Source organism: Apodemus sylvaticus, chromosome 8 (assembly GCF_947179515.1).
Source record: "Apodemus sylvaticus chromosome 8, mApoSyl1.1, whole genome shotgun sequence".
NCBI lineage: Eukaryota > Metazoa > Chordata > Mammalia > Rodentia > Muridae > Apodemus > Apodemus sylvaticus.
Window position 1 is genome coordinate 90,431,909 of NC_067479.1, and position 24,063 is coordinate 90,455,971.

Sequence of the window (24,063 nt, forward strand, 5' to 3'; positions counted from 1 at the left end):
ACTTTGCTGTCTGTTATACTGTTTCTTAATAGAGTTTTAAACTCAACCTTAGAGACTTTCATATATTTTGCTGCTATATTTATTTTTAATGCACTGGTGTTTACATTTTCCGGCTCAAGATTGTTTGTCTTGCATGACACTTTACATCTGTCTTGTCTTAGTTCCCAGTGACAATTCTACAGAACGGAGTGAAAATGACGAACGAGCCTCCCACTGGCCTCCGGCTAAATCTCCTTCAGTCGTATCTCTCGGATCCAATTTCTGATATTCAGTTTTTCAAGGGATGCCCAGGCAAAGAACTGGTAATGCCCAGCCTTCAGCACTCTCCAGTTTTGTTCTTATAGTAGTTAAATATGTTAATATAAGGTTTTTATCTAGTATGTTTTATGAACTGGATATATTTCCTAATGTGACAGAAATCATTTCTACCTGATTCATCATTTTATCCCCAATGGTCTATATTCTGCTTGTGATGTAGTAAATACTGAAATAAATAATTTTTTGAATGAATGTACTTTAGTTTATAAACGAAGGCCAAAAGAGTTTTAGATTATATCAACCACCCTTTCTGCAAATGTGTGGGTACCAGATATAAAGCAAGAAGAACATACATGCAGAGGAAGGTGCCTTTGAAAAGCTCACATACCATGTTTTCCACCGTGTAACTAAAACCATCTCCCAGTTAGACATCACAGTTCATGATTGACATGCCAGCACTCAGGAGACTGATGCAGGAAGATTGCTACAAGCCTGGGTTATGTAAGCAGTACTAGGATGGCCTGTGCTACAGAATGAAACTTTGTCCAGCAAGTGGTACTGAGAATATCACTTTAGGATGACAATAGATTCCACCTCTCATGCTGCACAAAAACCCCACTCCAAATGAGTCAAAGAGGAAAGGAAACAGTTAAATGAAGAGACAGCCTAGAGAGTTGGAGAAAATCTTTGCTAACTATATAGCTGACAGTATGAATATCCAGAACACACAAACACACAAACTTTAAAACCTCAACAAAAAATTAAACAACTCAGTCAATCAGTGGACTAATGAACAGTGTCAAAGGATGAAATACAAACATTCAGTAAATATGAAAACATGTGCAACCTGACTAGTTATCAGAGACACAAATTAAAACTACATTAAGGCTTCCTCTGACCCAAGTTAGAGTCTGGGGAACGGGAGGCCCCCATATAGGTGTCTCCCAACCATCTGCAACGCCAGCTGCAGGAGAACCAATGTCCTCTTCTGACCTTCATGACACTGCACATCCAGGGAAGCAGACACATATGTTATACATGAAATGAAAGGCTTTAAAGAACTAAATGTAGATCTACCATACAACACATGTGGATCCTTCTTCAAAGGGCTCCAAGTCACCACATCACAGAAAGAGCTGCACACAGATGTTTATTGTGGTACCACCCAATAGCTACGTTGTGAAGCTATAGTACGCAGACACAGTGGACATTTTCAGCCATTAAGAAGAGTGAGGTTATGTCATTTGCAGAAAAATAAATATACAATATATAAACATACTAAGTGAATTAAGCCAAGTAAAAAATTTGTCTCTAATTTGTTTCCCCCTATTTTAGATAATAAATCATGTATATGTATGCCATCAAAGTAGAAGCAAAGGTATCCAGGGAAATAAAAGGGAATAGAACAAGCTGGGATGGATCAAGAGAATGTGAGGTCTGAAGGAAATATGCTCAATGTGCAATATCCTGTCCATCGGATCCTATTTATACCCTCTAAACATCACATGCCCTCCACGGACCTTGCCTCAGCACGTGGGTCTGTCCCAGCTAACATCACTCTGCCGATCAGCCCAAGTCCACTGAAGCAGCAAGAAACTGCAGCACACCACCAGAAAAATTTTTGGTCTATTTCTCTCTATGGAGTCCCAACAAATGCAGCTCAACCATGCAGTATAAGGCAGACCAATACATGCATGTCATTAGCATGTCACACCTGTGTTCACTTTAATGAAATGTTCCTTCACATGTTTGCTCAGCAAAACACCATCCAACTGACTTTCCAAAGAACCCTAAGTTTCCACTTCACATACTTGCAGTCTGCTGTGAGAGATCTAAAGAGATGGGTGGCCATGCCCAGAGCACTAGTACAGGAGGCATGCATACGTGGCGCCCATATTAAATACTGGAGGATGTCATGATAGATCAACTAAAAAATGCTGTCACCAATGCTCTCTGAAAGAAAAGGAACAACGTTGGGAATTACATATTGGAGTTTATTCATAATCTCTTCATTAGTAATTCTTTTGCATGTATGGTCTGAAGCACATGCCCACAGTCTACAAGATAATACTGAGTGCTGAGACTGGAGATATCTATGAATGACAGGTATCATTACCCAACACATTTGCAAAATAGTAATAATCTGTACTTTAGTAGCATTTAGTATTACAGTCAGTGTTGGGTATTTGAATTAAGCACAAGATGAATGTTTTTATATAAAGTACAACTTTAGACACATGCCATTTTAAAATAAAAGTTTGAAATGTCATCTGACGATAAACATTGGTAACAAAAAAGATCATCTATTTTTCTAGTTTTACTGATGGAAATCTAATCAGATTATTCTCTTGTACAATTTTTGCATTAAAGGCATGGGAGAAGTTGCTTTTTGGAGTTTGCTTTTTTCACGCCCTTGTTCAAGAGAGAAAGAAATTTGGTCCTCTGGGTTGGAATATTCCGTACGGATTTAATGAGTCTGACCTACGCATCAGTATCCGGCAGCTACAGGTGAGATAAAACAGAACCAGCATTTATGAAGATCACTGCCTAGCAGTCACTAGGCTACAGCTAATGGTATTTATGCCAACCTTTATAATAAAGATAACATTATTTTTATAGAAATTATTGATACTTAGCTGGAGTTGTATCTCAGTAGTGGAGCACTTGCCTAATATACATGAGGCCGAAGTTTGGTCCCCAACACTGAAGGGGGAATAAAGAGTTGAAAATAAATTATTAGTATTTTATCAAATCTTGTAAATAACGAACGAGAAACCTTCCCCCAAATAAGTCCTGCACCGTGAGAATCCATATAGTTGCTGAAATCCGAATGACTTTGATTTGAACAATGATTTTGAAACTAGTAGTCAATACAGAAAATATTTTACTAAAAATATTTGCCACACAACCTGTAAGCAACCAAGAACTTGACATCTGCCAGGCCCCAAATGGCATTTTCTGAGGCAGCCTTTCCAGTACCAGCACGGAAATCCACAGACATCATTCAGATCCACCTTTAAGGGGTGGAGACATGGAGAGACTCATCTTTAAACCATCCTCATCTGGTCATGCTAGCAGGATATTCTCTCCAAAGAGCCAGAACTAAGTGGGTAATCAACAGGGAGGGTTGCCTCTGTTTCTTGCGTATAGTACAAATTTAACATTCCGTTCTCTTGGGGCTTCTCCAGTTTTGGGGAGACCCAGATGAACATGGATATGCCCTCCCCTAAAGAGAAGGAAGGGCTAATGTTTTCATGTATCACAAGATTCTTTCCCTCAAAGAATAACCTTCCATACTTCTCAGTCCTCTCTCAAATCTCTTGACGATTCTCTTCCCCCACAAACATGGGAGTCTCAAAGAAGACTTATTTTTAACTGGGCTCTGGAGAGTTTAAAAAATATTTTCTTAAACATGCACCATTTATTCTATAATTCAGAGACAGGCAAAACTCTCTCAACAAATAACGTAGCATTGGAACACACACACACACACACACACACACACACACACACACACGCATGCACGCACATCAACATGTGAACCAGGAATGGCGGCTCACTCTTGCCATCGCAGCACTTGAAAGTCTGAGGCATGAGTCTGAGGCCGGCCGGGACTATAAAGTACAAGTAAATAATTAAATAGCAATAGATTTACATATCCGGAAAAATGGGGACTGGAGACACAGTAATGCCAAATCAAATACTGAATACCACACATTCCCTAGCACCACGATAATTCTTTCACCCCCAGCCCCTTTCTGCATAGGCGGGGAAAGAAAAGAGCCTGCCATTCTCAGATTGAAGTGAAGTGAAAGGATTTAATTTTTCCTTTTCTCACCTTTATCTTTGCTTCAGTTGTTTATAAATGAATACGACACAATCCCATTCGAAGCTATCTCTTACCTGACTGGGGAGTGTAACTACGGAGGGAGAGTGACAGATGACTGGGACAGGCGCCTCCTCTTGACCATGCTGGCTGACTTCTACAACTCATACATCATTGAAAACCCTCATTACAAGTTCTCGCCCAGTGGAAACTATTTTGCGCCTCCCAAAGGCACTTATGATGATTACATTGAATTCATTAAGGTAAATTGTGTTCTGAAGCTAGGATAAGACAGGTGTGTGTGTGCACACGTGCGTGTGCGTGCGCGTGCATGTGAAGAGAGAGAAAGTTAAGTGAGTGATGAACAGTATCCTCTAACGTACAGGCTTAGGCAAGCTAGTTTTTAATGAACTCTCAGACTCGTTCTTGTTTAGATAATTACATGACATCAGGATATCTAAAGCTTTTGGTCCTTGATGCTTAGCTGGTTCTTCATAGAAGGAAACAAAAAAGAACCGCTTTCATCTGCCCTGTGGTATTTATTATCTGGATGAAAGGCAGCTTAAGGGGAGAAAAAAATCATATAATTTGTATTAATTTAATATTTTAGGTATCCAGGAGCTTTATTGAAAGATTGAAAACCTAAAGAAGCAGTTTCCTTTGGCGATTATAAGGCCATTTAAATACACAGCAACTGTAGAGAACAGAATGCACAAAGGGGAAGCCCTGAACCCTAAGGGGTGGTAAACAGAGAGAAAGCGACTGGGGCACTTGTGGGGGGCTAAGGGAGGATAGCGTTACCTCCATTACCTTGGTAAAGTCTGCAGACTCCTGCAGGTCAGCTTTCTGTCTCTAATAAGAAGAAAATCTCTCCTCTTCTTGGCACAACACAGGGAAACTTATACCCTGTTGTTAGGTAGATTAAGGTAAGATGAAAACTCTAAAGTCGTTCATATTAAATAACCTTGAGCTCAAAGTAACTGTTCCGCTGAGGCAGTGTATTTCAGAGGGGCACATCCTGAGCCCACGGAGTATAATGCATGCTTCGCGTCTTCTCTTAGAAACTTCCGTTTACTCAAGAACCCGAGATATTTGGATTACACGAAAATGTTGATATCTCCAAAGATCTTCAACAAACAAAAGTCCTTTTCGAGTCCTTGCTCCTCACCCAGGGTGGCGCCAAACAGACAGGCTCCTCGGGAAGCACTGACCAGATCCTGTTAGAAATTACTGAAGATATCCTCAAGCAGGTAACGCTTCGTTTAAAATGCAGTGCCCATGCTGTAATGGGAACTCGGGCTGTACGGGGACTGCCAAGAAGCGGCAGCGTAAGGATTAGCAAGGTGCTCTACTTCTCAAACATGGGTTTCCAGATCTGCTCGGCGGTGAGAATACTCTCAGGTGCTGTAAGGATTTATTCGAGGACATTAAGGAGAAATTAATTTAACACAGTTTGTAAAATGCCTACTACATAGCCAAGTGCTTAGTAACTATAGTTGTGGATGAACTAATGTGCATAATGTTTATTTTTATTTCTAAATAAAAAAAATAAGACTTTTTGAAAATGGAATGTTTTCTGAACTTGCTGGTCCAAGGAGTGGTTTTGTTTTGTTGTTTGTTTTATCTATACCTCAGGAGGTGGAGGCACAAGGAGGTAATGTCAGTTCTCAGCCAGCAGCTGTGCATCCCACGGGGCAGCCCAGGGCACTCAGCCTGCTGGGTACTGCAGAGAGGTGCTGCTTGTCACCTCTACTCTATATCTAAGGTCAATGAAGAGTGGCTAAGGGAAACTCCAACAGATTATGGTCCTCACCAGCAATCTTTATAGTTCCCTTGCAATGTCAATACTGGAAATATACATATCTGGCCCCTAGTCGACTTGCCTCTAGAGTCCGTGGGCTGTACCACCACAGGATTCCCAGGGTAATCCTGGCTATGGTCATCCAAGTGGGAAAGGGCATAGCACTACTTGCCACCACAATGGAAGCCACCAGGCCAGGCCAGGCCAGGCCTCCAGGCTGCTGACTCTGCAATCTGCCTCATTTGAAGCCTGCCTCAGTGGTTTTCCTCTGTGGGGAAAGGCTGTTGACTTGATGAATGCTCTCTCTCCAGTGAGAGTCCTGACAAGGACAGGAGAGTTGTGACTTACTTGGGGTAAAGGAAGAGTGCTGAGTCACAATCTCTGGGGCAGCAGCGCACAGGTTCTTTAGTACCAAGCATGGACAGGAAAGGCAACGTGACTGTCAGTTCAACCATCCCCTGGCTGGGAGACTCCCTGGTCACCTGAGGAACATGAACTCCAAAGTCTCAGGACTTGCAGCATTCCACAAGCCTTGTCATCGCGTCACCTCCGTGTCTGTGAATACTGCATAGAAGTCACATACTTTCTCCCTCCGTGCGCCCTAGAACATTTCTACACTTACAGGGCTGGCTATTTGATGGGAGAGTAAGTTAACCAGCAATGAGTGATTATAAGTGAACATAAAACCACTATAAAATTGTAAGTGCATTCTATTGGTGAGAAAAACAAGACTTAGTTTACAAAAAGAAATGATACAGCTTCTTAGAAATATAACGCTCTCATCTGTAAAGTGGAAATAATAATGCTTACCTATGCGTTAGCTATCATTGACCTTATAGCTGAATGGAACTTACGGTCTGCTCCAAGAGCAACTTGTGATTTTCAGCATGTGTTCTTTCAGCTCCCAAGTGATTTTGACATTGAGGCAGCGCTGAGGAGTTATCCCGTGAGGTACGAAGAGAGCATGAACACTGTGTTAGTGCAGGAAATGGAACGGTTTAACAAGTGAGTAAGACCCCACGAGTCAGAACACAGCCAACCGAAGCTGGCAAACGATGTGCTGGGATTGAATTTAAAAATCTTTAAGAAGTGTTAAAATGCCCCCCTTTGAGTTTGTTTCTGTTTTGTTTGGTTGGTTGATTGGTGTGGTTTGGTTTGGTTTGGTTTGGTTTGGTTTGGTTTGGTTTGGTTTTTTCAAGACAAGGTTTCTCTGTGTAGCTCTGGCTGTCCTGGAACTCACTCTGTTAGACCAGGCTGGCCTCGAACTCAGAAATCCGCTTGCCTCTGCCTCCCAAGTGCTGGGATTAAAGGTGTGCACCACCATTGTCTGGTGAGAAACTCTTTTATCATGTAAAACTGATGATGATGATGATGATGATGACAAAGAAAACCATTCTTATTGGCTGGAAATAGTCATTAGTCACATGACTTCTCACCTGTTACTGTCTCGATGGGGCTGGGGAAAAGGCTCAGCGGCTCAGCTTTACGAGCACTTGCTGCTTTTCCAGCAAACCTGAATTTTGTTCCTAGCAGCCTCATCAGACAGCTCCCAACTACCTGTAACTCCCGCTCCGTGATCTCCAGGTCTCCCCTCTGGCCTCCACCGGCAACTGCACCCAAACACAGATGATACCAAACATGCACATAAGTAAAAAAAGAATCTTTAAAAAAAAAAAAAAAAAAGACAGCATGAACCTGGGCTGGGTCTGTGTGTCTTTTCTGGCAGTTTCTGACACTGGCACACGCTTCCTTTCTCTTTTTTAAATGCTGTGGCCCAGGTTAGCCTTCAGTTAGCCATTAGACGTCCTTTATTTGTTGGTTGGTTGGTTTTTGAGACAGAGCACAGCTCAAGCTGACCTCACACTGCTACATAGCTCACACTGGCCTTGAACTCCTGAATCTACCTCTGAAGGCGCTGAATGACAGGGGTGTGCTCCTGTGCTTGGCTCCCAGTGTTTACTGAAGTTGCTTAGGTATACCGTGCATTTGCTCTGACTTCTATTGAATCTTTTGTAATTCAATATTGGATCAAGAATTTTTTTGTTACAAGTTTTCTGTAATATTTCCATGTTTATCTTGTTTTCTGGACTTGTCGATATATTAAAGTATATTAAAATTCCATGCTACTCTACTCAACTCTGGAATCTTTTAGGGGATGGAGTTCATTTCCTTGCCTCGTTGTTTGGTGGGGCTAGAGGCTGGAACCTACAGCCTCATAGAAGCTAGCCAGATGCACTCCCGCTGAGCTAGACCTCCAAGCATAATTTAGTACTTCTCATACAAACACAGTAATTACATATGCATAATCTCTCAGCAAGTCTGGCTTCCTTTTCCACCAAGGTGCATTTGTGGTGCTTTCAGCTGTTGATCCTGAGTAGAAAGCAGTGTACAAAAATGTATAAACCAATACATTTTGATCATCAGTTCTTTATACTTTGATACAGGGTTTCCATTTTCAGCCATTATATAATACATTGTTTTGTTTTTGTGAAACAGAGCCTTGCTGTATAGCACAGACTGTCCTTGACCTCACTATATAGACCAAGCTGGGCTCAAACACAAATCCTGTCTAAGTCATTCACACACTGAGACCACAGTACACACCATCTTATCCTGTTTGCATACCTTTTCCCACCTTTTTCTGTATACCTGTTACCTGTAATATCATTTATCCAATATTTTTCCTTGGGTGATTCTTTGTTTGCATTCATTAGATCCTCCCAAATGTCCATAAATCCAAAGAAGCCCTTATGAGAATTCAAATGTGATGTCTCATAGCTGTAAGAACAGTCCTACAGTTCATACAACTTGTGAAGAATCACAGTATTTAACATAGCTACAAGCAAAAAGAACAGAGCTGGAGGTGTCACACGGCCCTATAAATGTACCCTATAACATGGTTGTCACAGAAACAGCATTAAGCAACAGAACAAAAGAGAGAGCCCAGAAAACAGAGTCTAAACTTTCACAATAAACTTGTGGCCAGCTGCCAGTGACATACAGTGGAGAGGCTGAGGACTCATTATTAGGGCTGCTGGGGACTGGACGGGCATAGTGCAAACTAACCTAAGCAGATAAAGACGTCACAGGAGACCTGAAAGTGTGCTGAGTGTAGCCCATGATGGACCACAGGCCTGATGTGCACCAGGCCCTGAGTCACCAACACCACAACCAACCAACCAACCAACCAACCAACCCGAGACTGTAAAACTACTGACAGAAAGCACAGAGGGAAATTATAGAAGTTTAGTCTCAACTGGGATGTGACATTTTTTTCTTTATCATCTGATGTCCCCCAGCCCAGGGGAGACAAAGATAGACAAATAGAATTACCTGAGAATACAAAGGTCCTCCATCTCAAAGGAAACAACCACATGATAGAAGATGTATAAACTATATGAAGAATACATACAACTTACAGAAATAAGACAAACATTAGGATTGATCAGTGGGCAAGGGACTTGGGCATTGTCACATAAGACATCTAAAGGCCAACTATTAGGAGAAAGGCCACCAGCAGCACCTAGAAGAGATGCAAATAAAAACCACAAAAGCCATCCTCGCCCTCACTAACACAGCAAGTATGTGAAAACGGAGGGCTCTGAGAGAAAGAGAGAGAGGGGGAGAGGGAGAGGGAGAGGGGGAGGGAGAGAGAGAGAGAGAGAGAGAGAGAGAGAGAGAGAGAGAGAGAGAATAAATTACCATATCACCCAGCAGTCACAGTATTTTTTAATTGGTTATTTTATTTATTTACATTTCAAACGTTATGCCCCTTCCTGGTTTCCCCTCCTCAAACCTCCTATCCCACCCCCTCCCCCAATTCTATGAGGGTGCTCCCCAACCCACCTAGTTCCACCTCACCGCCCTAGCAGGGAAGGAATCCTTGATCTGTGACAGCAGTAATAGAACTGAGATATTTGCTAAGTGAGACAAGCTACACCCAGAAGGATGGATACAGCACGCACTCATTTTTGCGGACAAGAACTAATCTCATATAAGCAAAGAGTACAAGGTGGTTATCCGAGGCTGGGAGATGGGAGGATCGGGGATGGGGGTCAGGGTGTGCAAAGTCTTGCTGCACAGAAGGGAGAAGCATGGGCTGTCAGAACAGTCACACAGCATGCCTAATACGCATACTAATTTGCATGTTATATTTCAATACTGTAAATATTAATACCACAAAACTGTAAGTTTCCAGTGTTCTCATGACAAAATATAAAATATTTGCAGTAACATGTTAGTGAGTTTAATATGATTTTCTAATTGCATTGAAAATTGTAACACCACCTTATAGTCTGTAGACATATACAATTACAATTTACCAATATATAATTTTAGAGTTATTCAGGTCCTGGTAAATAATAGCCAGAAGATAATTTGATATTATTTGATACTAATATAAAATAATAATAAATTAATGTGCAACTGGTATTATTGTAAATTTTAAAGTGGTTTACCACTTATGGTGGTGCACATCTTTAATCCCAGCACTCAAGAAGCAGAGACAGGGTGATTTCTGTAAGTTCAAGGCCAGTCTGGTCTACATAGCCAATTCCAAATCATCCAGGATTACCTAGTAAGACCCTGTCTTAAAAAAAAAGTATGTAATGGCTGAAATGAAAAAATGCTTATTCAAATGGGACCTACAGTCCTATCAAGTACGCACAGCCATGCTTTGGGAAACACACCCATAAAGCTATACCTGTTTCCTGCTGTCTTCTTTTGCAGATTGTACATTGATACTTACTATTAAATATGTTAATGACACAGTTTCTTTCATTGCAGTTTAATTAGAACTATACGTAATACTCTACGGGACCTCAAGAAGGCTATTAAAGGCGTGGTTGTGATGGATTCTGCACTGGAAGCACTTTCTGGGAGCTTGCTTATTGGAAAGGTCCCAGAAATGTGGGCAAAACGATCATACCCAAGTCTGAAGCCCCTTGGAAGTTACATCACAGATTTCCTGGCCCGGCTGAAGTTTTTGGAGGTAAAGTATTAGGTAGATAAGTGATAGGTAGATAAGTAGATAATAGATAGATTGATAGATAATTTTATACTTAAAATATATATTTTTCAAGTGAAAGATATTTATTCAAATACTGCCCAAAATGACCACATAGCATAAAATAGACTTGTCACTGTTGAATAGGGATATACTAGTAATCAACTGTGGTCATTTCAATGTCCCTGGGCTGAATGGAATGTAATTAGTAGCTTCCTGGTTATCTAACCAAACATAAATATTATAAGATGCACACACTTTGAAGCACTAAGTAGAAAATGGACATTTACTTTAGTCAAACTCAAGTAACATTTATGAAAGTTCTAAGTCTGTAATTCCCAGACACTGCTGTTTAATGTTACCTTAGGACTTTATTACTCAAAGGAAGTCACAACATAGCCCAAGGTTTTATCAACATTGTGCTTTGTCTGAAAAATCAGAGCTTTTCCTTCTACCTTATCTTCTACCTTATCAAAAATGGGAGTTCTTTGAATCTCCCTTCCTAGGCATTCCCCAGCATGTGCACAAGCATATGCATACACGTGCACACATGTGTGTGTCACATACATAGAGATGTTCACACTTGTGTGTGCACATGCATATGCATACACATGTGCACACGTATGTGCACATACAGAGATGGTCAGGGCACAGGAAAGTGTACAGTAAGAAACTGGCTTTCTTCCTTGGCCCTTCTGCTTCCTCCTTTCAGTCTGCATTTACACAGAGGGAGAGTGTGGGGAGAGCGGCATACTTTGAGAGTAGCATGCTCCCTGAAAGCTGTACCAAGTGCTTCCTTCAGCATCTTTGGCTTACCCTGTGTCACTTGCCATACTGAACTATGATTGGCCAGGGGTCAGTCATGTGTTCCACTCCAGTTGATAGGCAGGGTTCTGCCACCAGAGGAATTGGGCGGAATGTGCAGCAGGACTGAGGAAAGGCAGCAGTGATTTCCCAGAGGCAGAGGAACACAGTGCTCACTCTACACAGACAGGGCCACCATGCAGTCCTGGCTAATTAGAGAGGAGAATTCCTAAGGGTAAAGGGAACACTGAAAAAATACTCTTTGAGGCCAGATTGGAGAGGATCTTGAATAGGAGACCAGGGCATTTAGTTTTCCTTTGATGGGTTGCTGAAAAATTATGCAAGATGACAAATCTGTTCCAACCCATGTGGTCAGATGTGTTTCGGTGACATTGTTCAGATACTGAGTAGACAGGAGCAAGAGGATTGTGCACACTGGCACAGAAAAAAGACTGAGGGTCCTGACCCTGAGAGGCAGTGCACTGTCAGACACAGGGACACCAGTCCTGAGAGGCAGTGCACTGTCAGACACAGGGACACTGGTCCTGAGAGGCAGTGCACTGTCAGACACAGGGACACCAGTCCTGAGAGGCAGTGCACTGTCAGACACAGGGACACTGGTCCTGAGAGGCAGTGCACTGTCAGATACAGGGACACCGGTCCTGAGAGGCAGTGCACTGTCAGACACAGGGAAACCGGTCCTGAGAGGCAGTGCACTGTCAGACACAGGGACACTGGTCCTGAGAGGCAGTGCACTGTCAGACACAGGGACACTGGTCCTGAGAGGCAGTGCACTGTCAGACACAGGGACACTGGTCCTGAGAGGCAGTGTACTGTCAGACACAGGGACACCGGTCCTGAGAGGCAGTGCACTGTCAGATACAGGGACACCGGTCCTGAGAGGCAGTGCACTGTCAGACACAGGGACACCGGTCCTGAGAGGCAGTGCACTGTCAGACACAGGGACACTGGTCCTGAGAGGCAGTGCACTGTCAGACACAGGGACACTGGTCCTGAGAGGCAGTGCACTGTCAGACACAGGGACACTGGTCCTGAGAGGCAGTGTACTGTCAGACACAGGGACACTGGTCCTGAGAGGCAGTGCACTGTCAGACACAGGGACACTGGTCCTGAGAGGCAGTGCACTGTCAGACACAGGGACACCAGGGCTCTCGGTCTGGAATAGCACAGGTTAAAGCTTTAGTCAGTGGGTAAAATTTCTAAAGATGATGGCTCTTCGCTGGGCTAAGCAATACAATGAGCATTCACAATTACATCTTCTCTTTTGCAGGAGATTTGACTCCTTCAAATTAAATTAACTTAAATTAATGCTGAAACACTTTGAATTTCCAAGAAGAATAACTAGAAGAAAAAAGGGGGGGGGAGAACATTTGAGGTCAGGGAAAGCCTTGTGAGGAAAGCAAGGCAGGCTAGATGAATAGCAGGAAGTGTGTGTAGTGACACTTGAACTGTGTCCATTACTGTGTATGTAAACAGAGACATTTTGTTTTCCTCTATAGGACTGGTTCACCAATGGGAAACCCAGTGTGTTTTGGATCTCTGGTTTCTTTTTCACCCAAGCCTTTTTAACTGGAGCTATGCAGAATTTTGCCAGAAAATACACCATCCCTATTGATTTACTAGGCTACGAATTTGAGGTACAAAAGGTCGCTCCTTTAACTAAACAGTGTGATATTAAATCAGTCAGATATTTAAGCAAGAAGAATATGTAAAAATTTACATATTAAGGCCAAATATAATCAAATTAAATTACTTTTTTATTCTTTGTGTTTTATAAAGTACGTAATTTTTGTCTTGTTGTATCTAGAACTTTCATAATATCAATATTTGATACCAATAACCCAGAATCATTCTTATGTTAAAAAAAATCAATGCAGGGTACAGTAAAACCTGATAAAATGCTTCAAAATAACTATAGGAGGCTGAGTAGACAGCTCAGTTAGTAAAATGCGTACCACAGAAGCACACATGCATGACTTCTGCTACCAGAACCCATGTGGAAACACTGGGCAGTGACGTGCACTTGTAATCCTAGGGTTACAGAGGTGGACAGCTGGATCCCTAAGTCTCACAAGCCAGCCGACCAAGGTGATGGCTCCTGAAGAATGACACCCAAGGATGACCTCTGGTCTCCAGTCACAGATGCACATCCATCCTCATGCACCTGCATGTGCACACCAGCACACGCCCTCATGTGCACACCACACACACACACACCAACAGTTATACAATAGTCCATATTTATATAGATTATGACTGAAAAACTTTATAGTCTAACAAGTGTTATTTTTCTGTATCCTGGTTATTCCACCAGAGTTTTCTTCATGAGATGAAGGTATGTGGTGAACCATGTTAACAGTGTGGTTATTGATTGTAGTATTAATCTCTTCAGGTGATCCCTTTCGATTATTCTACCTACCCACCGGAAGATGGAGTTTATATCCACGGATTGTATCTTGATGGAGCACGCTGGGACAGGATCAGGTGAGGACTGGGAATGAGCAGACCTCTGCCACCATAGATGAATCACAGCTGTGACAGACACCCGCCTGCCTTCTTCAGACCAAAGAATCTCTTCTATAAGAAGCAATGGGTCCTCAGAATCCTTACACAAAGTTGTCATTCAGGCTGGGACAATTGATGAGTGATTATTTTTAGGTCCTAACAATTTTAGCTAATATTCTACTGGTCTCATTCTTAGAAAAGGAAGTAGGTGACATTGTTCTCCTGTGTCTACTTGATAACAGCTGCCTCCCATCTTGTAATGGATAGGACCGAATGGATTTTAAACAACGGATAGCTTAATAAAACTCCCATTTATTGAATGGAAATCTGTTTACATTTGATTGTGTGATAGAAAGAAAGAGATTTCCAGCTTTGTTTTGAGAAACATACAAGAAAACTATTACACTTTTCTTGGTTTAAAATAAGTAGGGATAAAAAGGCAGAACATTTTTTCCTTGGAACCCTGGTCCTTAACAATTCATTTATCCAAACAATCTATTTTCAAAGGCAGGGTTGATCTTTGTTCCCAAGTCTATGAAAGATGGAGGTAGGGAAAATTGCTAACAAGGGAGCAATGTGGTAATTCTACAGAGATAATTTTGAGGCAGGGTGATGAAGAGGCCCCGTCCACACCTGTGCCTCCATAGGCTTATAGTATCATAATGTAAAATACGTCCAGTCCAACTTCAAAAGTCCCCATAGTCTGTCACAGTCAACACTGTGGAAGAGTCTGCAGTTCAAAGGCTCTTCTGAGAGTCATGACAATCTCTATAACTCCCTGTAAAAATCAAAGAGCAGATCACATCCCTCCCGCATACACTGCCACAGGATATACATTACTATTCCAAAGGTAGGGAAGGGAGCATGATGAGAAATTACTAAATCAAAGCCGGGGTTAAAACCAGCTGGGCAAATTCCAAACTCTGCATCTCCAAATCCAAACCACTATACCCAGATATACATCATTTCTCTCTGTCTCTTTCTGATCTCTGTCTTTCTATGTCTGTCTCTCTGTCTGTCTGTCTCTGTCTCTGTCTCTCTCTCTCTCTGTCTCTCTCTCTCTGTCTCTGTCTCTCTCTCTCTCTCTCTCTCTCTCTCTCTCTCTGTCTCTCTCTCTCTCTGTCTCTCTCTCTCTCTCTGTGTGTGTGTGTGTGTGTGTGTGTGTTTTCTGGGACTCAAACCCAGGGCCTCGTTTCTGCTGAGCAAACACCACTACTGAGTTATATTCCCCACAGAAGTGTAATCCAGGCTGGCCTTGGGTTTAGTATTCCCCTGCCTCATGCTCTTAAGCCCTGTCCTGCTGTGTGTAGCCATGGCTGGTCTCAGTGCCTCGTCAGTTTACTGCAATCTTCTTTGCCTTCTCATTGTTTTCCTTCCTTCCTTCCTTCCTTCCTTCCTTCCTTCCTTCCTTCCTTCCTTCCTTCCTTCCTTCCTAATGACAACGACAGAAACAACAAAAGATGTAGCATGTGGAAAGGAAACATTCTCTAAAGAGAGAAACCTATTTTTTTTTTTACTTTATTTTATTTTATTTTTATCTTGCTTGTCAAAGTCTTGCTCTGTAGCTGAGAGTGGACTTGGACTCACGGTTGTCCTCCTGGCTCAGCCTCTCTAGTACTGAGCTCACAGGGGTGAGTCACCACGCCCAGCTTACATTTGAATCTTGACCCTGTCGGGAACTCTGTAAGATTATTCAGAGACCTTGAGTCCCTGTTCTGTCTGTGGACTGGGAACGGACACGGTTATGCTGAGGGTGGACAACGGTTGCACGGTGTCTGCTGCACGAGCATGAACGCTGGCGGGCCTGGATTCTCATCACTTGTTGACTTCCCACAGTCCTCAGTGGTTTCTCTCAGCTCTCCATGTTGCCACCGCTGCCTCCCTTCCCTCACCCCTTCCCACCCTCCTCATCTCTAAGGCTAATCTTTCCTCTGCATCTCTGGTCCTCTCTTACATTGCAGGCCAATGTCCCATTGACGGTCTTGTCCTAATGAGATTTCAGAAGTAACTAATAATGTCCATCAATCTCTCTTTGCAGTGGACTGCTTGCTGAACAACATCCCAAGCTTTTGTTTGACCTGATGCCCATCATATGGATAAGACCAAGTAAATACGCAACAAAATACATCTGAGTCTTGCAGAGGATAAGGACAGATATAAATTGTTCCCCTTAATAAGTTTTTGCTCAGACCTTTTAAGATTTAATTCAGTTTCTGATTTATAAAAGATGGAATATCTGTGCTGCAAATATTGTGTAGCATTTTTATTATCCTGGAACCACCACTGTCTTTCTTTCTGCTCTTAGCCTATATAAGATATGCTATTTAAAAAAAAAAAAGATTTATTTACTTTATTTTGTGAGACCGTACAAGGTCATTCTCTTCAGACACACCAGAAGAGAGCATCACCTCCCATTACAGATGGCTGTGAGCCACCACGTGGCTGGGAGCTGAACTCAGCACCTCTGGAAGAGCAGTCACAATGCTTTAAAACCGCTGAGCCATCTCTCCAGCCTAAGATATGTTTTTAAGGGCTGGAGAAACGGTTCAGCAGGTAGGAGTGCTTGCCTTTGTTCCAGAGGGTAGAGTTCAGTTTCACACACACACACACACACACACACACACACGTCTGACAGCTTGTGACTTAGCTCCAGGGGATCTGAGCTTCTTCTGGCCTGCTGCCGGCGGCTGTGGCTCCAGGTGACCTGACACCTATTCTGGTCTTAGTAGGCACAAGGACACACATGGCACCCATACACATAGACATCCGCACATAAGGCATCAAGTAAAAAGTAACCATCTTTTTATAGCACTGCCTTGTTTGTTCTGTTTTGTTTGCTTTACCCCTTAGAGGAGACTCTTGCTTTTCATACCATGCTCATCTTTCTCCTTTTTTTTAATTTGTCTGTTTTGTTTGTTTGTTGTTTTAATTTTTTTGAGATAGGGTTTTGATTTTTTTTTTTTTTTGAGATAGGTGTAGCCCTGACTGTCCTGGAATTCACTCTGTAGACCAAGCTGGACTCAAACTCAGAGATCCACCTGCCTCTGCCTCCCAAGTGCTGGGATTAAAGGCAGGTCAGTGTTCTCTAAAAGTAAACTAATAACAATAATAATGACACACATTCATTTTTCTAACTTTTAAACGTTATTTTTAGTGTTGCCTTTTTGAAATGCTGTGATGAGACCTAGCGTCTCACACATACAAGGCAAGTACTCCAGCACTGACTTACACCCAACTTTGTTATTCTTAAATAACTGGGTAAACACATTCACAAATTACCTACAGTCACCACCCAACCTATGAAACATCTTTCCTATTAATGTGATCCACCATGACAACGGTAGCTTTTATTTAGAGAAACTCCTAACGCCTTAGATCCAGCTTCTGGGAGTTGTACATAGGGCATGTTCTGAGTTTGCAGGAGTTGGTATATTTTCCTTATTAGTAAGGTGCTTCTAATCGACATGTTAGAGCTGGCTGGCCGGCCGTGCTGGATTCACACCTGCATGGACACTGGACTTCTTGGCATTTGCGTCATTTGTAATTCAAGATGTCCAATGCGGCTCTAAAGAGTACAATTAGAGTTCTAAGTAGTTTCTCCCTAAACCTCTTCTGTCACACTATATTTGACTTCTTTTCCAAATTGTCCCCTTTCCCTTCCCACCATATCCTCTCTAGAGGTTTCTCATGCCTGCTAAGAGATCAAAACTGTCTTTTGAAGATTTATTTTTCTGCGGCTGAAGAGATGGCTGAGCAGTTTGAGCAGTTTAAGCACTTGCTGCTCTCCCAGAGGGCCCAGATTGTCTCCCCGCACCCATGTGGGGGGCTTACAACTGCCTGCAACCCTAGTTCCAGGGGATCCAGTGTCCTCATCTGGACTCTGTGGGAAACTGAACACATACTCCCATCCCCACACAGAGATACACACATATACACATAATTATTTTAAAGAGTATTTTTTTTATTTATGTGCTTGTCTTTGTGTGCTATACGTTTACCATGCTTGGGGAAGCCAGACAAAGGCATGGCATCTCCTGGATCTAGAAAGTTGTGAGCTGCCAGATGCAGGTGCTGTAACTGATAAACTGGGGTCTCTAGAACAGCAGGCAGGGTCCTAACCCCTGAGCCATCTCCCCAGTCCCGTAAGAGAACAAAACTTCAGAGTCAACTCCTGATTTCTAGGCCTAGACTCACGTACCATGTGAAAGTGTTTGCCTTGATATACTAACTGTTTAAAGAAAGAGGAAACAGCAACTATTTTTCTAAAAGAGCAACTGTTTACCTTGCAATAGAATGGCCAAGATCTTTCTTTAATAAATGTTTCTCTCTCTTTTCATTTTTCAAGATGTAAAGATTGAGATTATGAAGACAGATGCCTACATCTGCCCCCTCTACAAGACAAGCGAGCGCAAAGGAACTCTTTCCACCACAGGACACTCTACCAACTTTGTCATTGCAATGTTGTTAAAGACGGACCAGCCCGCCCAGCACTGGATCAAGCGTGGGGTGGCTTTGCTCTGTCAGTTGGATAACTAAGACGAATGAGTTTAGAAAATGTCTGATCATTTTTTAGTTTTTCACCTACTAAAAAATAAAATTCCCCAACTGAATATTGTGGCGTCACTCTGTGAACCTGCCTGTGCTGCATTCAGTCTCAGGCTCCCTGCTGTGACGAGAAAAGTGCTAAACCTGATTCCTCTGTGAGTTTAGCTGGACACATCCAGAGAAATGTGAAACAAAGAGCCACTTTGAAGCATATGAAAATCTTTATATATTTCATTTAGTTTCTTAAAGCTTGAAAAAAAAACACATAGAAAGATTTGGACGTTGGTAGGTATAGTTGAGTTTATATTAGACGGTATATCCTCCACTAGGGCTGTCCCGTCTTAAGCTCCAGTCATGACATATGTTCTTCTCGGCTACCTGAAGTCGCTATGCATGGACGCTCAAACAGTTAAAACCATGGTGAGGAAAATACTGAGGCAAAGAAAGAGCCAAAACCTGTATCTCGAGCTTCTAAGATATTATTTCAATTTCTCCAAGCACCCTCGTCAGTAACAAGGAAGTGAAGTGACAGGGCAAAATGGGCTGGTGGTTAGTGCAGGGAGAGAGGAAGGGAGGGACAAAGACAGATACATGGGAGGGTGTGCCTGCCACCGTGTGTGTGTGTGTGTGTGTGTGTGTGTGTGTGTGTGTGCGCGCGCGCGCGCGCGCGTGCATATATCACAAAGCAGCCTTTCGGAGCTGATACTCCACTTCCTCCTGGGGACTGGAACTCAGGTCATCAGGTTTGCACACCAAACACCGTTACTCTCAGGGCCATCTTGATGACTCCATCTTTCCTTTGTTATTGTTAATACTTGATGTTCTTCTTACTTAGTGCGTACTGATCATATGAACATACACTGAAAATTTATAAATATTTTAACAATAAAAATGTAGTCAAAATCATATCATGTTGAGGGACTAGGGGGAACCACTGAGTTGGTAAAGTGCCTGTCATTCAGGAGTGAGACCTGAGTTCAGTCCCCAGAACCCTTATACAAAAGCGAGACTGGGAGCTGGAGAGATGGCTCAGCAATGAGATAGAACTGCTCTTGCAGAAGACCTGAGGTTATTCCCAGCGCCCGCCCACAGCAGGCAGGCGGCCCAGGACTGCCTGTACCCCCAGCTCCCAGGGACCTAAAACCCTCCTCTTGCTTCCCTCCCAAGGGGATTTAACCTTGGGTCTCATGTATACAGGGCAAGCACTCTCCACTAAGAAATATAGCTGTAGTCTACTTTTTATTTTGAGAAAGGGTCTCACTAAGTTACCCAGGCTAGATATGAACTCACCCTGTATCCCCAGGTCTTGAACCAGGGTCCTTCCTGCCTCAGCCTTCCCAGTAGCTGAGGTTACAGGCCAGTGCTACTAGGATTAGCAGTTAAGTCACTTTTGATAATGCCATCAAAGCAAAGGTGTTGATTCCTCTTAATTAAGAAAATCAGTTTTCCAGTGGCTATGTCCCTAAGTCTTAAGAACATGCATTATTTTTCTGGTCAACACCCAGCAAATACTTCCTATTTCCCAAAGAGGATGAAATCTTTTAAATTTGATGAATTGAGAAATTCAATGAAGAAAAGAGGTCACATTTCCAACCAGCATGAACCCACAGTGAAAAACAAGGAGACCATGCCAGACTGTCTTATGATCAAGTATTTATAGAAAAGCTATTTATAATGGTCATCAGAGGGGAGTGGAGATCCAGATAAACCTGTAATACGGGAACTTCAGAGCAGCCCTAGAGGATATAAAAAAAGGTAAAAATTAGTCTTTAGAGCCTATTCTATATCAAAACGATAATGTGCTTTATAAGTCACTTGGATTTTGCTTAATACACTGTTTTAACTGCTGCTGTCCTACTCTTTGTAGTGTATTTAGACCCATAGCACGGTCACTGTCAATGTTTATGAGATTTAAAAATTACAGAATTCTTAGACAACATTTACTGTGTACAGGAAACATCATCTTTTGAGTGCTATAACCATTGAGAAAAACTCACCAGCTGGGTCTAAAATAAATCAATAATAAACATTTTCAACATTGCAAAAATGACCTGGGCTTTTTTTTTTAATTCCTTTAGAAGCTTCATTTACTTATTTATTTACAAATAGGGTTTTTTGCTTGTTTGTTATTTCACGTTATTTACATCGTTACTTTACACTTTGAAGTTAGCAGGCAAATGGATTTTAGTTTGGCATTTTCATGTGTGTGCGCCATTATACTCTGTCCCCCGCCTCTCTGGCCCAGCCCCTTCCTTCCTTCCCTGTGTAGTTCCCGTTTTGATGTTCATATCATATGCATCCCACCGCTCTCTCCTCTCCCCTCCTTCCTCCTTTAAGACCATTTTCTCTGTGGTCCCCTTTCTCCTTTTATGAAGCCTGTAACTGCATGCACACACACACACACACACACGTGTGTGTGTGTGTGTGTGTGTGTGTGTGTGTGTGTGTGTGTGTGTACTGGCTGGTTTTGTGTGTCAACTTGACACAAGCTAGAGTTATCACAGAGAAAGGAGCTTCAGGTGAGAAAATGCCTCCATGAGATCCAGCTGTAAGGCATTTTCTCAATTAGTGATCAAGGGAGGGGGAAGGGCACCATGTGGGTGGTACCATCCCTGGAATGGTAGTCTTGGGTTCTATAAGAAAGCAGGCTGAGCAAGCCAGGGGAAGCAAGCCAGTAAGTAACATCCCTCCATGGCCTCTGCATCAGCTCCTGCTTCCTGACCTGCTTGCGTTCCAGTCCTGACTTCCTTTAGTTATAAACAGCAATGTGGAAATGTAAGCTAAATAAACCCTTTCCTCCCCAACTTGCTTCTTGATCATGATGTTTTGTGCAGGAATAGAAACCCTGACTAAGACAAATTGGTATCAGCATAGTGGGGTATTCCTGTGACAACCTGACCATGTTTTGGGGAGGACTATGGAAGGTCTTTGGAACTTTGAGCTAGAAGAGCCATTGGGATGTTAAGAGCTCTGTGGGATGTTCTATAGGAGCTTGGAAGATGTTAAAAACAGTACAAAAGATGGAAGCTTGGCTTGTGAAATTTCAAAGGGAAGATTAAAGACTCTTATCAGGGCCGTCACCGTTTTGATTATGAAGATTCTGTGGTTTTGGTTAGCTGGGGCCGAAGAATCAGCTGTGATTAACAAGATACCAGAACTACTAAAGCAAAAACCTTGCATTACTGGGACTATTGATGCTAGTTAGCTGGAACTAAGAAATTAGTGGTGATTAAGAGAGCAGCATCATTGAGGTGAAATCTTCTGGGAAGTGTTTTCTGAGAGTACACAGAGGCTGTGTTCCAGAGATAGCCAAGGTTGTACCTCATGCTGCAGGACTTGGTAATGTGTAAGAGTCACCCAGGTGATTGGTGCTGGTTTTGAAGGTGTGAAGAGGTCATAAAGAGCAGCTGAGGCTTGGCACTGTGAGAGGCCACAGAAGGCAGCTGGTGAAGGTGCAGCCTCAGTTGCAATTGATGGCCCAGGATTGAAGGGGCCATGCAAAGGAGTTGGGGCTTGGTGCCATGCAGAGAGCCTATTGGTGAAGCCTAACAGTGGAAGACAGCAGTGTTTTGGAGTTGCCAGTACCATGAGATGACCACCAAGAACAGCAGCAGCAGTGGAGTACAGACAGCTGGAGTCTAGAAGACAAGGTGTGTGCTACAAAGGGCAGAGCTGGAGAAGTGACCCAAGCCCTTGGAGGAATCCGGAAGATCGTGAGTGGATCCCAGACATTGGATGGCTGGAGTTTGAGTTTGCTTTTGATTGTGACTGTGCCCTGATACTTTTCCCTCTTGAAGAAAGAAGGTATTTTAGTGGAGCCCACAGTTAAAAGTCTTTGAATTTTAAAAAGACTTTGTATTTTAAAAGATATTGGACATTTTAAAGGGATGAACTTTTAATATACAATAATGTGGGACTTTTAAAGTTATTTAGATCTTTGGGATGAATAAGAAATTAAGGGTTGAGGCTTAATAGTGATGTTTTTGTGTGTCAAGTAGAGGGGGAAGGAGAAGGGGAAGGGGAGGGGAAGGAGAGGGAGAGGATAGGGAGAGGAGAGGGAGAGGGAGGGAGAGGAGAGAGAGAAAGAGAGAGAGAAACAAGGGTCAATTGTACTCTATATCTGTGTGTCCATGTGTATGCATGTGTGTGCATGCGTGTGTGTGTGTGTGTGTGTGTGTGTGTGTGTGTGTGTGTGTGAGGGGGGGGGAAGAGACTGATGTAGGGTGTGTACACTCCTTTTTGTGCTCTATCTTATTTTTAGATTTTCTTTATAATTGGCATTTTTATAGGTCATATAATGAGAAATTGTTGTCTATTCCCCCCAACATGTCCTCCTTCTGGATTCATGCCAAGTCCAGTTAGTGCTGTCTCCGTGTGTGTGTGTGTGTGTGTGTGTGTGTGTATGTGTGTGTTTAGGGCAGGGGGTGAGACCATCCACTGGAACACGGGAATCCTATTAGTAGTCACATCTTTAAAAAAAAAATCGATTTCTACTCCCATAGAAAATATCAGCTGCAATCATTCTGCATTGAGGGATGGGGCATAGAAATTATCTGTTCCACCTATGACAGAATCTCATGCAGTCTCTTGCAGGTGACTATAGCTGCTGTGAATTCTTGCATGTGGCACTATGAAAGCTAGCCAGCAAGGACGAATGTTACTAGTTGGTTTGAGACTTCCTGTTGGTGTTTTTTGCTATTGTTTGTTTTGGGGTTTGTTTTGTTTTTTCACTGCAGTGAAAGTCTTACCTTGGGGTCTTGCCCTGTAGATGTCGTGAGTGAACAAGGCTATGGTAACAGACCGTGTTTGTTTGAAGAACACAGAGATCTACCCCACCTTAGTTTTTGATACCAGATGGGCTAACTAGTAATCAGGTCTCTTATCTGCCCAGCTATCTCTAGCCCTGCCCCCTGGATGCTAGGATTAGAGATGCGTGCTGCCAAACATGGCTTTTTACATGGGTGCTGGGGTACAAACCTAGGTTTGCAGTTTGTATACTGACTGAGCCCCATCTCCTCAGCCCCACAAAGCAGTTCTAATTTGCATTTCCCTAATGGCCAAGGAAGTTGATATTCATTGACCATTTCATTTGGTTGGACTTTTGGTTTGTAAATATTTTTATTTATTATTTGAAAATTTCATGCATTCATACAAACTATCTTGATACCCATTTACCACTAGTTCAATCCCTCCTAGTACGTCCCCCTCTGTCTCCTTTCCCAGAAGCTTCATCTCCTCTAGTTTATTGCTATCAAAACCCACCAGAGCCCAATCAGTCCCACCCATCTATGTCCATGG

The 24,063-nt window shown here is 42.6% G+C and overlaps 1 protein-coding gene across 1 annotated transcript in view; it reads left to right on the forward strand.

Annotated features, from left to right (window-relative positions):
- Dnah12 (dynein axonemal heavy chain 12) overlaps positions 1-18,756 on the forward strand; it is a 192,550-nt gene extending 173,794 nt beyond the window's left edge. Inside the window, exons 65-74 of the mRNA XM_052189938.1 lie at positions 162-302; positions 2,629-2,766; positions 4,114-4,347; positions 5,146-5,334; positions 6,787-6,890; positions 10,671-10,875; positions 13,215-13,352; positions 14,108-14,199; positions 16,259-16,326; positions 18,566-18,756. Coding sequence (XP_052045898.1) covers positions 162-302; positions 2,629-2,766; positions 4,114-4,347; positions 5,146-5,334; positions 6,787-6,890; positions 10,671-10,875; positions 13,215-13,352; positions 14,108-14,199; positions 16,259-16,326; positions 18,566-18,756 — 1,500 coding nt within the window. The remainder of the gene's footprint in view (positions 1-161; positions 303-2,628; positions 2,767-4,113; positions 4,348-5,145; positions 5,335-6,786; positions 6,891-10,670; positions 10,876-13,214; positions 13,353-14,107; positions 14,200-16,258; positions 16,327-18,565) is intronic.
- Positions 18,757-24,063: the final 5,307 nt, after the last annotated feature.